The following is a 17,801-nucleotide window of genomic DNA, read 5'->3' on the forward strand; positions in this document are numbered from 1 at the left end:
AAGAACTGAAGTGTGATCGAGATGGCACGCACCATGATGGAGCACCGACAAACACCTCAGTTTCTATGGGCCGAGGCAGTGGCTACCGCAGTTCACATCCTCAATCGATCTCCCACTTCGGCCATTGACAGGATGACACCTTCTGAGGCTTACTTTGGGACTAAGTCTGATGTCTCTTATTTCAGGATCTTTGGGTGTGACGCTTATGTGCACATTCCGAAGATGTAGCGTGATAAGTTCGAGGCGGCTTCCCGACGACAGGTTTTTGTTGGCTATAGCTCCCAGTCCCAAGGTTATCGTTTGTTTGATCCCATCAAGCGGGATGTCTACACGAGCCAAGATGTGCGGTTCATGGAAGTTTCGGCCACAGAGGGGGGTGAGGAGCACTCCATCCTTGGAGATCCAGGGGAGAGTTGGGCTCTTGAGACAGTTCCTTTGGAGCCAGAGCCTCTTGATGGAGATTTTTCTTCTAATTCAGAGTCTTCTCTTCCACCGGCAACCCCCGAGGAGCTTCTGCCGGTCATAGTTGCCAGGAGTTTCCGAAACGACGAAACGGAAACGGGCGGGAAATGGCAGAAACGGAGTTTCGGTCCCGACAAGAAACGACGAAAACAATTTAATGGGAAAAACATGTAAAATATAACAAACTACAGTTTCATTAACCATTGTATACAATTGACCATCCAAATCCAAAGCAAAGATGAATATCATTTGATTTCTCCCACAGGCCACTCGGCCCTCTAGAGTCTTCATAAGTTCATAGACTCTTAACTACAGTCCACAACAATCAATTATCAGAGAACACTAATCAAATTAAAGTTCAAGAGAGATTACACAGTACACATGCACTTGCCACCATCCATGTGTGTCTATATCATTTCAAAAAGAAGAGTACAAGATACTGTGAACATGTGCTATCATGCATGGATAGTGGATCATCAAAGCAAAATACCAAAAAGATAAAGAGTTAAGGCTCAAGCCTCGATACAATCATAAATAGCTGAAATGTTTGAAACGTGTTTGAAATCTAGACTCTGGAGTGACTACTCATCATCCTGATCCTCGGTCTCTGCATCACTAGCAGATGCACTAGAAGAAGTAGAATCTAACTCAGAATGAGAGCTAGTAGAAGAGGGTGAGGCTGCAACTGTTGAAGTGTTGGCGCCATCCCGTCGCGAAGTGGCCCTCCGTGAAGCTCGTGTGCGATGGGCAGGAGCTGACATCTCCTCATACAACATGGTGTAGATGTCCAACTCCTCACTAGGAATATTTGGTATGTCTTTCACCTTCTCTATGTCTACCTTGTCGACATTCACCTGGCGAGGTTCAGGAGAGGTAGAGGTGCGCTCAAGAAGGCGAAGGTTGCAGTGACAAAAGACCAGCCTCTCCAACTGAGCTATGCTCAAACAATTCCTCTTCTTTGTATGGAAGAGGGCCCAAGTGCTCCAATTTCTTTCACATGGGCATGAGCTGCAATCCTGTGAAAGAACTCAAATAGCAAGACGTTTCTGTCACGATCCACAAGAAAAAAAATTTCAGATTGCACAACATTTCTAATGCGCAATGTATGAATACTAAGTACTTAAAAGCTAGAGCCTCAGCCTAGAACTTACTAGGGTAGGTGCAGATGCCCCATATTCCTCCCACCAAGACATAGGCTGCAACTGTGTCTCTCGAAGCTAGGTTGTCGAGCGACCAAAGGAGAGGCTATGGTTACGAAACAGGAGAAGCTCATCCTCAAGTCTCGTGACCATCTGCGAATCTCCGTCTGCCCACTTCTCAAAGTACTCCTGAATACCATTCTCTAGCTCATCATCAGCAGACTGATCCTCACTACGCCATAGGGGATGCAATACATGTGCAACTGCATGGATTGGTCTATGAAACCAATTCCATTGTGTCTGCCATACACATCGAAGCTCCTCGATCCTGGATTCAAGATGGGCAATTGAAGCTATGGTGGATAAACATAAATTTGCAAACCATAAATGATAATACATATTTGCATAAACCATAAAAATCACTTACTTTCTACAAGGAAGGCAAGTATTGTTGTCCAAGGCCTCTCCAATCTTATCCATATAGAGTAGCCCCATGGTGCTCCCCTCCATATTAGTAATGCGCAATACAGAATAGATGGGCTGGATTGATTTCACTAAGGCTTCAGCCTCCTCCCACCATCCTTGATCCATTACCATCCGTGAGAAAGATATGTGTTTTGCATCTTGGCTATCCTCCAAAGCACACCACTCTCGGGGCACCACTGTGCGTATCAAGTCCTTGCGCACTCGCACAAGCCTCTCCACAACAATAAACATATATGCAAACCTTGTGCTTGAGGGCTTGAGTAGCTCTAACTCACTGTGTGAACAGTAGATACTTTGCACCTTAGGCCACTTTGTGACAAAATGCACCATGGACTTGGCTGTTGAAAAATCCTGTCAACCCAATCTAACTTCTCCAAGTCCTCCATAAGCAAGTCCAAAGAATGAGAAGCACATGGGGTTCACCTTATCTTCGGAAACTCAAGCCTCAAGCATGCAACCCATGGAAACACAATTGGACCCATTGTCTGTGACTACTTGAACCACATTATCTGCCCCTATCTCCATGATTGCCTTGCGTATATGTTGCCAAATATATGAGCCAGTGATCACTATGCCAACCGCCGAAGCATCAATGGCCCTCAAGAACATTGTCCCCTTGCAAGAGGAGACTAGAATGTTATAGACACTTCGTCTACGTACATCAGACCACCCATCACACAAGATCGTGCAACCATACTTCACCCAAGTGGCCTTCAATGGTTGCAATTGAACCTTGTTGGGATATAAAGGCCCGGTGACCTCCGTGTATATAGTACACGCACACTGTTTACGTGCCCTAAGTATAAATGCATTTTATTCTTTGTGTTGGTACACTCTTATTGTCTCTGACTTTCACTGTGCTCACACTCACTCCATCCGTCACACTCATATGCTCACTCTTGCTCGATCTCAAACTTTCTCAGCTGTGTCCTTCCAGTTCCAACAACACGGGACAACAATATCCCTCGACAGAGTCACAGCGTGGAACAGGCAGCGCTAGCAGGCACACGTTGTAGGGAGTCACGACGACTTGCAGGGCACACGCGGGCACGAAGGCAGAAGATCACGTGTGCAGGCGAAGCGACGAAGCTTGTTGGTCGTGGGCAAAACAGGCAGTGGCACGTGGAAGGGACCAGGTAGCAACCGACGCGGGCGGACTGTGACGGCCAGTCGTTGAGTCGTCGGCGGATAGGCCACGCGACTTGCCTGAAGGTCAACGAACCCCCCGCGCCCCGCCCGTCAGTTCCTTTGTTTAAAAAAAAAAAATCAAATCTTCTCATTACCACTTACCACTTATGGGAGTTCACACACCAGAAGCACAGATCACAGATCTGTGAGGAATCGAGCCTAAAATTTGGGGCTTTTCCCAGATTTGGCATCATTTATGCTTGTCAGCGACTTTTGAGTCAGAAATTGTAGACATCGCGAGTGGTGACCTCAATTAAATTGGGGATTTTGCCAAATATGTCAAAATTTTGCATTTTTGGGTAAAATTTCATGACATTGGATCCCAGAAATTTGGGGCTTTGCATGTATTGGCAAAGCTTTACTCAGCTGGGTCAGATTGACTGACATTCATGCAATTTTGGACTTGAAATTTTGGGAATTTGCGCATAATTTTGGTAAATTTCTATATCTTTTGCCCGTGCAGTGGCTGGTTAATGTATAAACAACAGAGATTTATTTTTGGTTGAAGAAAAACAGCAGGGTACTTTGCTGGTTCAGCTTGTGCTTCCGCAGATTAGTGCATTTACTCTTGTGTTCGTGATAAAATGGCTGCAACTTCTTCCAGTTCAGACATAAGAGTTTGATGGAGATCAAACGGTTTGATGGTCATGGCTTTGACCTTTAGAAAGACCGTATGCAGGGCATTTTGTTCCGTAAGGATTGTGAGGATGCTTTGCAGGAAGATAAACCCGCACTAATGTCTGATGCAGATTGGGCTAGAGTGAATAAAAAGACTGTGCCTTACATAAAGATGGGTGTCGCTGATGCCATTTTGACAGACATTAAGGGTTTAGACACAGGTTATGCAATATGGGAGAAGTTGAAGACTACTTATGAGATCACCACACGTGTTAATCAGGTGCATTTAATGCGTAAGTTGGTGAATATGCGATTGGATGAGTCAAAGCCTGCAGTTGAGCACTTGAGTGCATTTATAGGGATTCTAAATCAGCTTAAAGATGCAAATTTGGATTTTGATGATAAGTTGAGAGCGATCTTTTTGATTATGACACTGCCTGACTCTTGGGAGACCTTGGTGGTCTCACTTAGCAATAACCCCAATCTCTCATTTGATGGGGTGAGGGGTTCTATCTTAAATGAAGAAATTAGACGTATGTCTAGTGGAGAAGGCAGCAACTCAGCTTATAATGTAAGAGGCAGGGTTGAAAAGAAAAATGCATATGCAGGGTAGAGAAACAGGAGCAAGAGCAAAGGAAAGGATAAGAGTGACATTACTTGCTATCATTGTGGTCGGAAGGGCCACAAGAAATCTGATTGCAGGTACTACAAGAAAGAACAAGAGAGAAAGAAGAATGCAGGAGATAAAAAGAAGAAGGAAGAAAAGACAGATGCATTGGAGACATCAAAAGGCAAAGAAAAGGCCAATGTGGCCTCCAGTGTGGTCATAGAGGAGCTTTCAGATATAGAGGCTGATGTATTATGTGCAGTTGATTATGATGCCCTTGTATGTCACATGCAGGATATACAAATTACCAAGGCTGATGTGATTGATGCACTCTTGTCAGTTGATGATGGTGTCACTCAGACTTGGATTGTAGACTCTGGTGCCTCTTTCCATGTAACTCCTTGCTTGGAGTGTTTTGCTATGTTCAATGCAGGCAGTTATGGAAAGGTGTACCTTGGAAATAACCATGCTTGCAGCATTGATGGGATTGGCACCATACACTTGTCTTTAGACAATGGTCAAGAGCTTGTGTTGAAAGATGTCAGATATGTGCCTGGCATTAAAAAGAGTTTACTATCTATTGGTCAGCTTGACTTGCATGGCTACACCACACTGTTTGGTGGTGGTTTGTGGAAAGTAAAAAAGGGTTCCATGCTGATTGCAAAAGGAACCAAGAAGGGCACATTGTATTGTTTGCATTGTAAAGCCTTGAATGGCAAGTTTCGTGCAGTTGCTGAAATTTGCAGCCGAGTTATGGCATAAGAGATTAGGCCATATGAGCCAAAAAGGACTTGATGTTCTTACCTCTCTGAAGAGGGTTGATGGAAAAGGCTCTAAACTTGATTTTTGTAATGAGTGTCAGTTTGGAAAGCAAATAAAAAATTCCTTTTACTCTGGTGTCCCTCGTAAGTCCAATGTCTTGGACTTAGTGCATTCTGATGTACGTAGTATGCCCGTGAAATCATTGGGTGGTGCTGCATATTTTATCTCCTTTATTGATGATTGTTCCAAGAAGATTTGGGTGTACTTACTGAAAAAGAAAAGTGAAGTGTTTGCTGTTTTTAAAACTTTTCATGCATTTCTGACCACTCAGATAGATAGCAAGCTGAAATGCTTGAGAACTGATAATGGGGGTGAGTTCACATCGATTGAATTCAAGTCATTTTGTGACTTACATGGTATTAAGAGGGAGCTTACAGCCCCTTACAGCCAGCCCTTCTTCAAATGGGGTGGCTGAAAGATATAACAGGACTTTATGTGAAAGAGTGTGGTGCATGTTGTCCACTACTAATCTCCCTCATGCATTTTGGGGAGAGGCACTCAAAACCGCGGTTCACATTTGCAACCGCTCTCCAAATAGGTCCTTAAATAATGGCATCCCTGAGGAGGTTTGGTCTGGCAAATCGGCCTCATATGACCATTTACGTATATTTGGATGTGATGCTTTTGTACATGTTAGGGATGAGCTGAGGAACAAACTTGACCCAAAATCCACCAAAGGCATTTTCATGGGCTATGGTAATGGGGGTGAATTTGGCTACAGAGTGTGGTTACCTCAGTCCAAGAAAATTATTCGCAGCCGTAATGTTGTGTTTAATGAGGCAAAATTGCTGAAAGGCTCTTTAGCCTCTAATGAAGATCTGAAAAAGGTGAAATTTCAAAGTTTGCAGCCACCCATAACTTCAGAAAATGAGCCTCAAGGTGCTGTACCACAGGCTGAAACTAATGATCAGCCGGTTACTTTTGAGCCAGATGATGATGGACAGCAAATAGAAGCACAAGGAGGTCATGGAGAGCAAGATAGGCTTGCTGATTATGAAAATGCCAGTGCTGGAAATGAAAATGAAGGTGCTGTATAGTATGAACAACATGCTGAAAATGGTTTACAGCAGCAAATCAATGCTGAAAATAATATACCTCCTGATGTGGACCCAATTCCTGACAATGTTGATCATTGGGTACACAGGTCTACACGTGTAAGAAGGCAACCACATAGGTTTGACCCCTCCTTGCATTATGTGATGCTTACAGATGAGGGTGAGCCTCTTACATACAAAGAGGCCAAGTCATGTGAATTCAGCAGTAAGTGGGAGCTAGCTATGTAGGAAGAGATTAAATCTCTATATGCAAATGATACTTGGGATCTTGTGTCATTACCAAAGGGAAGGAAGCCACTTCCAAACAAATGGGTGTACAAAGTCAAGACAGTTGATGGGAAACCCAAGTACAAGGCAAGGCTAGTTGCCAAAGGTTATGCACAAAAGGAAGGGATTGACTTCCAAGAGGTCTTCTCACCTATTGTGAAGATGACCACTTTACGTGTGCTTTTTGCTCTTACTGCTGTTTTGGATTTAGAGCTGTATCAAATGGATGTAAAAACAACTTTCTTGCATGGTGACATTGATGAGAAAATCTACATGAAACAGCCCAAGGGCTTTGTAGTTCCTGGAAAAGAGCAGATGGTGTGTAAGCTAAAATGCAGCTTATATGGGCTGAAGCAAGCACCACGGCAGTGGTACAAAAAGTTTGATACTTTTATGCTATCTCATGAGTTTACACAGAGCCATGCAGATCATTGCTTGTACATGAAAAAGGATATAGATGGCAGCCCCATAATACTTGTTTTGTATGTGGATGATATGTTACTAGGTGGGAAAAGAAAGACTAGCTTGGATGCTCTAAAAAATCAGCTGAAATCAGCTTTCTCCATGAAAGATTTAGGGAATGTAGAGCATATTTTGGGCATGAGGATTCGTAGAGATAGAATGCAGAAATTGCTGTTTTTATCTCAAGAAAAGTACATTGGAAAGGTAATGGACATATTTAACATGGCTGAAGCTAAGCCTTTTGGGGTACCCTTACCTTATCTCAAGCTTAGCAAAGCCAACAGCCCGAAAGATGACGTGGAAGCAAATGCTATGAAGGGAGTTCCTTATGCATCAGCTTGTGGCTCTCTTATGTATGCTATGGTTGCTACTCGTCCAGACATTGCTCGTGCAGTGGGAGTTGTTAGCAGGTTTATGTCAAATCCTAGCAAAGCACATTGGGAGGCTGTCAAGTTAATTCTTCGATACCTTAAGGGTATACAAAGAAAGCAGGGTGCACTTAGTTTGCAGGGTTATTGTGATGTAGACATGGCAGGTGACTTGGACACTCGTAGGTCCACTAGCGGGTATGTCTTTACAGTTGCTATTGGGGCTGTTTCTTGGTGTTCCAGGTTGCAAAACATTGTTGCACTGAGTACCACTGAAGCTGAATACATATCAGCTATTGAAGCTTCTAAGGAAGCTATATGGTTGAGCAGACTTGCAGATGATCTCGGCATGTCTATGGGTACTGCAGTTTTGGGATGTGATAGCCAGAGTGCTGCGTATCTGGCTAAGAATGCCATGTATCATTCACGCACAAAGCATATAGATGTGCGATATCACTTCATCAGACAGATTTTGGAAGATGGTCAAATCACATTGACCAAGATTAAAACACAAGATAACCTTGCAGATGTTCTCACTAAAAGTCTAAGCAGAGCTCAGCACGAGCATTGCATTCAACTAGTGGAAGTTGGTTAGCTAGAGGTTCATATCGGACCTAAATACATTTTATTCTTTGTGTACCAACACATTGTTGGTACACTCTTATTGTCTCTGACTTTCACTCTGCTCACACTCACTCCAGCCGTCACTCTCATACGCTCACTCTTGCTCGATCTCAAACTCTCTCAGCTATGTCCTTCCAGTTCCAACAAACCTCTATGCGGGCTTTCTCATTTTTAAGCTCTCTTGTCCGAATACCCTCATACGATGGCCCTTCCCACTCACATCCAATGCGGCTGAAAGCCCTCATGGCTGATTTCCATCTCGGTGTGCGCAAAACATGGAAAGGAATGGCACACTGAATGAATAATCGAGTGAGCTCTCTAGTGGCCTTTGCAATGGCTTGCTTTTGAATACCTGCTTTGATACTAGCATCCTGCAATGAACCTTTTGTTGCATGAGGTGTTCCGCGTGCTCCATCAGTAGAACCCCCTGTATGTGCACCACTCATTGTGTTAGTCTCTGAAGCTCCTCTACTCCTCTTTATAGGACCTCCTATTGCTGAAATTTCATGATCTCCATGGTTTCCTTCTCCTGTACTAGATGCACCTGTAAGAGCCAAGCGGCTGAGCCTCCAATGCTCCATGGAAGCCTTAATATCAGCAGGCACATGTTCACATGGACCGATGTCTTTATTGGGCACACGGGCAAGATGATCTTTGATCCTTGTGGCTACTGCTCCTCTTTGAATGCCGCAATAATTGCATTGCCACCGCTTGGAGTCACCACCACCTCCGTAAGCTTGAAGCATTGTGACATGACTCCATGCTTGATCCTTTGGCATGTTGATTATTCCCGAATCCTACCTGAATCCTGAGAGAGAGAGAGAGAGAGAGAGAGAGAGAGAGAGAGAGCAGGCCAAAACGTAGGTGTGTGCAGAGCCCATGGCTGCCGGCAGCATTCGAGAAACGAGCATGTGTAGGCTGTAACAATTTTCAAATCGGGGCTCTCTTTTTTCACGTGGGGGCTCAAAAACGTAGGGCAAAATCGCCTAAAAAGGCATGCAAAGAATGCGTTGAAAAGTAAAAAAAAAGGGGGGGGGGGGGGGGTCAAAAATGGCATTTCTACGTAGCGGCAAGAAATGGTACGCCGTTTCTGAGGGCCAGAAACGGCATTTTGTGCAACTATGCCGCTGGTGGATGTTTCTGAGTCTTCAGCAGATGAAGAGCGACGGGGAGCGGTTCGTCCTCCTCCTCGTTGGGCCCGTGACACACTTCGAGATTTAGGGATCGAGGGGGTCCCTGAGGAGTGGGAACCGCAGGATGGACCGCGGAGGTCACGGAGGAACCATGCACATTCTTCAGAGCTTGTTTGCTCCAACTATTGTTTGCTGACCCGTGTTATGCAGGATCGAGAGCCCACTTCAGTGAAGGAAGCTTTGCAGTCTGATCATTGGCGAAAGGCCATGGAAGCCGAGTTGGAGACTATTGAGAGGAATGGCACTTGGTCTCTTGTGCCTCGTCCCTCTCACAAGAAGGTGATTGGTGTCAAGTGGGTCTTCAAGACCAAGTACCTTAGCGATGGTTCTTTGGACAAGCACAAGGCTCGCCTTGTTGCTAAAGGTTTTGCTCAGCGCCCAGGCATTGATTTCCATGATACTTTTGCCCCCGCTACTTGTATGGCGACTATTCGAGCTATTCTTGCCTTGGCTAGCCATAGAAGATGGCCTGTTTATCAGTTGGATGTGAAGTCGGCCTTTCTCAACGGTGACTTGCAAGAGGAGATCTATGTTGAGCAGTCTCCTGGCTTTGGATCCTCGGATGGGAAAGTTTACAGGTTGAAGGCGGCCTTGTATGGCCTCAAGCAGGCTCCACTTGCATGGAACAAGAAGATTGACTCGTTTCTTTAGTCGAAGTTGGGATATCGGTGCTCTACGGCCGATCCGCAGCTTTATGTGCACACTTCCGAGGTTGGTCGTGTGTTGTTCGTGTTATATGTTGATGATTTGATTTTGACAGGGGCTCATGCACAGAAAGTCCGAGAGACCAAGACAGCTTTACATCAGGCATTCGAGATGACGGATTTGGGGCTTCTTCATTTCTTCTTGGGTCACGAGATTTATCACTCTCCGAGGGGGATTTTCATCTTAGCAGAGGTACATTCAGGAGCTCTTGGTGACTTTTGAGATGGAGACTTGTTGGCCCATCACTACTTCTATGGATCCGAATTGGAAGGCCACTTCACACTCAGATTCTCCCTGATGGATGCTTCACGCTACTATCAGCTGATTGGATTCTTGATTTGGCTTCTCAACACTCGTGTCGATCTTTGTTTTGCTGTGGGTCTTTTGGCAGGGTTTATGACAGAACCCAAACAGGTGCATTGGCAGGCTGCCCTGAGGATTCTTCAGTATTTGAGGAGGACTTCTGACTTAGGGATTTCTTATCGCGTAGGTACAGATGCTTCAAATCTGGTTCTTGTAGGTTGGAGTGACTCGGATTGGGCTGGCGATGTGGACCACCGACGGTCTACTACAGGCTATTGTTTTATCTTTGGTATAGGTGTTATCTCTTGGAGTAGCAAGAAGCAGCCCACGGTCGCTCTTTCTTCTACTGAGGCGGAGTATCGGGCTGCGTCTTCCACCACATGTGAGGCTGTGTGGCTTCAGAGATTGTTGGAGGAGCTTGGTTGCCCCTAGACTTGTCCTACTCTTCTACGGTGCGACAATGAGAGTTGCATTGCCTTGGTACAAAATCTTGTATTCCATGCGCGGACGAAGTACATTGAGATCCAGTATCACTTCATTTGGGAGAAGCTTCTAGATGAGACCATTGATGTGGAGTATTGCAAGACGGAGGATAATCTTGTAGATTTGTTTACGAAGGCGCTTCCCCAGGCTCTTCTTCGGCAGCATTCCAGATCCCTTAGTCTTTTGACCCGTCCAGGATCTGAGAGGGGGTGTTAGCTAGTCATTTCCAGGATAGTGCGGACGTCAATGCCACGTTAGCACCTGTAGTCGGACAGGTTACTGCAATCGGATAGTTTTTACTACAGACCTGCTGCAGTTATTTCCTATTTTTCGGCTATTTATAGTCCATTTTGTGGCACACTTCAGCATTCATTATTTCAGATTCTGATCTTGAGATCTGTTGGCTGAGACAGACTGTGCTCAGGCTGAGGGAGATCGAGATCATCAAGTCGGATACATAGGCAGATATTTCCTCTGCCCCCTTGTGTATTTCTGCACTCTTATACAGCATACTACACCGTAGATTTTGTGCATTTACACTGTCTCCTTTTCTCTCTCTCTCTTCTCTCTGTGTTCACTCTCTCTCAGTCTTTGTCCTACGCTTCTGCATCGCTGCACTATGAAACCCGCCCCCCCCCCCCCCCCCCCCCCCCAACAAAAAAAAAGAAAAAAGAAAAAGCCACGGGGGTGAGTAAATCAAGCCACGTGGGCTGAAAATGGTACTCCTTCCCTTCTTGCATGGGAAATCTAGCGATGTCCTGTCTTGTCTAGGTGTCTTGCCCTCTCCACCATCGCCTAATCCATGGCCAAAATAGGAGGGGGCTAGTTTGTTGGGCCGACGGACTTTTGCTGTCCTTCTCTTGCTCTGGCTCTCTAGCGTTCGCCCCTGTTGTATTGTGCCTTGCCCTTGCCACACAGTGTGCCTTGCCCTCGCCATACTGTGCTTTGCATTCTCTCTTGTCATCGAGAGAGTTCCTCTCTCTCTCTCTCTCTCTCTCTCACCATGATTTAATCTTGCTCTCCTTGACATCTTCAGTCATTCTCTCTCCCCGATATCTTGAGTCATTCTCTCCCTAACATGAAAATTAAGATTGACTGTAACGTTTGTCCTAACATTAAACACAATGTTAACATTAAAATGAATAGTAGGATTAATATAAACATTAAGTATTAAGATGACAAAAACATCTAATGTCACATTAATATTAAAACTAATGATAACTTCAAAATTAATTTAAATTGGCAAAAATAATTGTCAATCAAAATGCTGATTCTTATTGGGGCCACAAGATTTTAGCTTCCAATGATGGTTTGCCATAGCCCTGGAGTGGCAACTCCCAGGAATTCAATCATTAGAACCATTGAAAAATCTTGCACACAAGCATCAACCCAACACAGAACCCAAGCTCAAGTATTGAATGAGAAGCATGCATTGTTATCGTACCCAAGCACCCGCAATAACATGCCCCATGTGCATGCCCCTCTTGCTCTAGTAGTGTCCCGTACCATAAAAGTGGTTTTGTGCAATAAAAGGGACTGGATGTTAGACTCACCTTCTAGCCATACAGCAAAACAAGCTCACCCTTGAGCCTGGGAGCTAGTAGCACTTTGAGTCACGACCACATCCCAAGGGTTGGCATCCCATACCACCAGCCCACACCATCCTAGTGTACGAATGTATTGGCCAATGGGCCAAGAGTCCAAGTGTGGTGATCACACAATGAATGTGCATAGTAGGGCCTTGAGTCCTATAAATAGGACTCGGCTGCCGTAACCCTGAAGTGTCCTTAGTGCGTTTGCACTAAGTCACTTCCTAACAACCATGACCAATGCTACTAGTGCCCATCTAGATGTCCAAGGACGTAACAGGAAGCATGCTCGTTAATTGGAGGCCTGGTGAGCAGCTGCTGCAATTTGTGAAATTACAGCAGATCTGAAGGAGATTGCACATCCACATTTTATTTGACTTGCATGCAAGTCTTCTTGGTCCAATCTAGGCCCAATTTGTACAAAAGTCAAGGGGAAAATTGGATCCTGATGCTGCTGGTCATTTGTGACAGCCTGAAGTATTGGAATTTGTAGAGAGATCAGCCTATATCTCAGTGTACTTAGTATTAAAGGTAATACAAGTTAAAGAAATATTGCAAGGAGTGCCAGTTTTGGGGCCAATTGGATGTTGGTTGTCCAAGATTATTGTGGTAAATATTTGGGAATTATTTGCTTGTTGTGAAAAGTGTAAAGTCAGGTCATCTACCGCCCAATGAAGGCTGGTTTCATGAGCTATTAGGGTATGCCCTCTTTACTATGAAAGGCCCCTTCTATCTAGTTCTAAACTTTTTCTGAAAAGCTGTACCCAAGCTACTGTCATAATGGAGCATAAGCATTTCTTCAATGATAACTTTCCTCCTCTAATTAAGCATTAAACCACTCTTTGCTCTTAGTAACCTGATTTGTGTAATGGTCAATTGCTTCTTCTCTGCTTGGCTGTAACAAAGGTATTCTTAAAAGCATCTCATTATTTCAAGGTGTGATTGTTGATGCTTTTGGTAAAACTGCAATGAAGAGATCATCACATCCAAAGCCACCATTGACTTTTGTCCATATACCATCGAAATGGAGTGAACCTTGTCTTGAGTGAATGTGATTTCTCTTACTGTTCTTACCTGTAAAAGAAATCACATCCATGATAAGATTTGACAAATGCCCTCTAAAGAGCAATCTGTGTTGGAGGTGCTCTTAATCACACAAAGTCTAGTTGTTAGAGATTGTTGAATACAAGTGATCCTCAGATGTGCCACTATCAACATTTCTTTGTCAGTCCCAGTTGCAAATACAATTCTTGTGGCTAAAAGCTAGTTTTGGGCCTGCTCATTAGAAGCAAGTTGTGAATTTGGAGTTTGGTGATTGGGTAATAGACTTCAAGCAAAGGGTGGGCGAGGATCCAAATTAGGAAGGGTACAAACAATGCTTTTTCTTCCTGCTATCCCTGTTATTTCTTGCTGGATAATATTGATGCAGGTTGTGTGATTCTTATGATATTGCTAAGGCTTGCCATAAATATTCCTACCTACAGTTTCTTGGGTTGGTTGCATTCATTGAAGTAGTTTGGTAGTTTTTCCTTTCAGCTGTTCAGGAATGTGGAAGCTTTGGATGTTAATGAGGCATACCTTGACACAGTTCTTGATATGGAGGAGGTGCTTCTCAATTCAGATGAGATAAGCAGTGGAAGATTCTTACGGCAAGAAAGCAGCACAACAGTTGGCACACCTCGTCCTTCTCGAGATGGAAGTATGAGTTCCTCCACTTCTGGAACACAATGGGCTTTTCAAGGAGAGGTTACACCTTTTACAGTGGATTGGGTGGAAGTAGTTGGTGCAAGACAAAAAAAGGGTGGTTCTTCTCTTGGAGAGCGGATGGTTGGTGTGAAGGATCATACAGTGTATTGCATCAAAGTTGTAAGTGGGAAGCAGGAGTGGGAAGTCTTCAGAAGATACAGGGATTTTGTGGATCTTTATCATCAGCTGAGAAAAATATTCAATACTCGGGCAGAAAAGCCTCTTCCTTCTCCTTGGGATGAAGTGGAAAGCGAGTCTCGCAAAGTATTTGGAAACACTTCTTCAAATGTCATAGAAGTTAGAAGCTTCCGCATAGAGAGATGTCTGCAGTCTCTTATACAAGCTGGCCCACCTCTTAGTTCCACCTCTCCTTTGTTTTGGTTTTTGCGTCCACAGAGGTCTTCAAGTGGACTTAACTTTGAGAACCATTTGCAAACTAGAGGGTCATTTTCACAAAAGGGCTCAGATGTTCAGTTGAATACCTTGGATTCTCCCCTAGTGCAGTCTCCTCGATCAGATTCAGAAAGCATAGGGATGGATTTGGATCTGGACAAAAAACCTTTTGCATTGGGCAAAACAATTAAACTTGTTGTGAACACACATCCACCTAAGACTTTGAAACAACTCCTCTATGCACAGCATCATTCTTGTGCAGGTTGTTACAAGCATCTGGATGTTGAGAAAGGTTTGATGCAGGGATTTGTGCAAACTCTTGGATGGGGAAAACCAAGACTATGTGAGTACAGTGGGCAGCTCTTTTGTTCCTCTTGCCATATTAATGAAACTGCTGTGCTTCCTGCTCAAGTATTGCAACACTGGGATTTCACTCCTCGACGGGTTTCTCAACTTGCCAAGGCATATCTTGACTCAATTTATGACCAGGTCAGAACATTTGCTCCAATTAATCTCGTCTTTTTCTTTGTGGATCAGGAGTACAAGATGCCTTTGTGGATGCCACAATCATTTTCCTGTGAACAATTTTTGTTTGCATAAGCATAAAAAGCTCATTTATATGCTAATTATCAAAGGCTGAGTATAGACTGGATTATTTCTGTGAGTCTACTTCTGTTAGTTTCAATCTGTTTCCATCCGAGACCAGTGTGGAGCTCTCCTGTATAAGGCAATGAGGCTTTGAAAGTAATCTGTTTGTTCTTGGAAGAAAGAAAATTTTTTATGTCTGTAGGTCATAAGTACAGAATGTAAAGGTTACACTAATAATAATATGCTCCTTTGCTTTGCTACGTCATCAAGTGGTGTCTGTCATGGTTTTTTTGTGTCCAAAATTTCAAGTTTTGTTAGGGGAGATTGAGCATGAATCATACAGTGTTGCCTTTGATGATTTAGCAATTTATCTCAAGCTCTCAAGACTTAATATGGCATTTTCAATATTTTTAAAACAGATATCAATGTTTCAGGATTTATAACAATGTACACGTGTCTCTTGCAGCCAATGCTGTGTGTTAGTGCTGTAAATCCACATTTGTATTCCAGAGTGCCTATTCTTTCTCATGTTAAAGAGACTCGAAGAAAGCTGAGCAAAATGCTATCATGTGTCCGATGTCCCTCACGGGCACGAATACAGCAAACCATGGGTTCACGAAGGTATCTTTTGGAAAATGATGACTTTTTTGCTCTTCGTGACCTTGAAGATCTCTCCAAAGGTGCTTTTGCAGGTAAACACCACTCCAAAATTTGTAAGCATTTATCTCCATGTTTTGGGCTGCAGATTGTCTCAGAGCTAGGGGCCATGCTTTAACACAATGTTAGAATCACCAGCATTTGGAAAATTCCTTTTACTTGACAGGTATTTGAAATTGGTGAAGAGTTTTAACCAATACTCAGGTTTCAAAGTTGGGTTTTTTGTCTCCTTCTTTGTGTTCATCGGTGGCACCACAAGTGTAATCTGCAACAAAACACCATTTGCATGTGGGAGGCTATCAGACAGACTGTCTTTTGTACTGACCCCTAAAGTTCTTAACCAAAACTCTATGAGATGGCAGTCAGAATACATTAATCAGGATTCTAGTCATTCATGGGCTCCCCGGGCTACTGTTCAGAAGTAGGAGAAGATGACAATCCTAGCACACACTGCTGGCTGGTTCATAGCCAACAGTTGGGCAAATGGCTACCTGGTATATTTTAATGGTTCCCAAAACTGGTGCAATACAAAAACCAAGTGAAGGGAAAATCTGAGGAAGGAACTGCAGGCTGAAAAATGAGAATGGAGTTCATTGTACAGAGCATGGCCTATGAATAGGCAGATGGCATAGAAACTGGCTGATCTGGAGATTGGCTGACTCAAGTGCTGATCGGATCTGTTAGGTTAAAGATGGGTTAAAATATGTCATGTAAATAGCCAAGAAGAAATCTCATATGAAGCTGGGCATTAAAACTCTCAACATCCCCTTGGTGTGACATATGAGGGAACAAGAATCTGAATGAACTAAGGAGCTACAAACATATGCAGATCCCCTCCCAAACGAAGGAAGGAAATCATGGCAGTGCAACTCGAACTTTGGATAGTAATGCTGGTTAGGCTTGGTGAAAATGTTGGCAAAATTGTCCAGGTTAGGAACATACTGATTTAAGAGTTGCCAGCCTGATTGCTTAGGAACAATATATTAATGTACCCCAATGTGCTTGGTCCTTAGAATTGCCAGCATGATCTGAAGCTGTTAGCCTGTCACTTTTAGTGTTGTCAGTCAGTCATCTCCCAGTTGTGAACTCCTATTAGAGTCTGACGGAGACGTGGGAACTCTGGCATTTCAGTGTGCATTTCCCTAGTTCTGTGAGCATTTTTAGCATTTCCCAGCCTGGGTCACTCTGTTGAACATTGTCCTGTCCCCCTGATTTTATTGCCACGTTAGTTATATATTTTTTTTCTGCATTTTTAATGCTGCTGACTGCATTTAATGTAGTCGGCCAGCTGGCATCTGATCGGCCAGTTTTGGCCTGTTTCTGCTATTTATAGCAGGCTGGTTGGCTGGGGCAGATCACTTCTTTTGCAGGCTGCTCCTCCAACTGCTGGCACACTCCTCTATCTCGGTGCCCCTGCTGTTGTCATCATTGCAGGCCAGATCTGGTGCCCTCATTGATGCCTCGGGCTGCATGCAAGGATTGATCAGTCCATCTGTTTGTACTTAGCATTTTTTCAGTCAGTGTAGATTTCTTTCTTCCTTCATCTTCTTGCTGTCTTCTTTCTCTGTGTTCGAGTTCCTTCTTCCTTTGTGTACTCTCACATGGTATCATCACCTAATGAGAGATCACAAAGGAGCTTTTCTTTGTGAAGACCACCCCGAACTGACCGGCAACCTACACCAGATTTGCATTTGCTGCAAATTCAGCCTTCCAAGCACTAGGTGACTGCTTTCCTTGCTTCCGGTCTTCTCTGTTGACAAGGCGACTGCCCTTCTGGTTAGGCAACATCATCTGGCTGCAAAATGCAGATTTTCCTCCCTTTCTGACATCTGTTTGCCCTTGGTGACAGTCCGTCACTATAGATGACAGCCTTCTAGGCGTAGGCGACACCATTTGGGTGCAGGAAAGAGCTGATTCCTACTGTTTCTCTATTGTCTGATCTTCAAATGCAATTTTTGGGGTGATTGCAAGTTCTTGAAGATGTCTCAATGCCAGTTTTTTGGCTTTACTGACTTAGAGGATGAGGTCTATCATCATTCTTCTAAG

General features: G+C 44.0%; 1 protein-coding gene and 1 pseudogene across 4 annotated transcripts in view; one reads left to right on the plus strand and one right to left on the minus strand.

The window, feature by feature from the left end:
- Positions 1-17,801, plus strand: part of LOC148019334 (uncharacterized) — a 71,283-nt gene that overhangs the window by 32,910 nt on the left and 20,572 nt on the right. For all 4 annotated transcript variants that reach the window (XR_015687580.1, XM_087660946.1, XM_087660945.1 and 1 more), the window contains exons 2-3: positions 13,908-14,999; positions 15,565-15,790. Coding sequence is in view for 3 of the 4 variants with exons in the window: in XM_087660946.1 (XP_087517072.1) it covers positions 13,908-14,999; positions 15,565-15,790 (1,318 nt within the window). In the remaining variant the exon portion in view is untranslated. The remainder of the gene's footprint in view (positions 1-13,907; positions 15,000-15,564; positions 15,791-17,801) is intronic.
- Positions 1,044-8,877, minus strand: LOC148019335 (uncharacterized; annotated as a pseudogene).

Source organism: Lygodium microphyllum, chromosome 20 (assembly GCF_053477565.2).
Source record: "Lygodium microphyllum isolate KBCC chromosome 20, Lygodium_microphyllum_v1.1.10, whole genome shotgun sequence".
NCBI classification, from domain to species: Eukaryota; Viridiplantae; Streptophyta; class Polypodiopsida; order Schizaeales; family Lygodiaceae; genus Lygodium; species Lygodium microphyllum.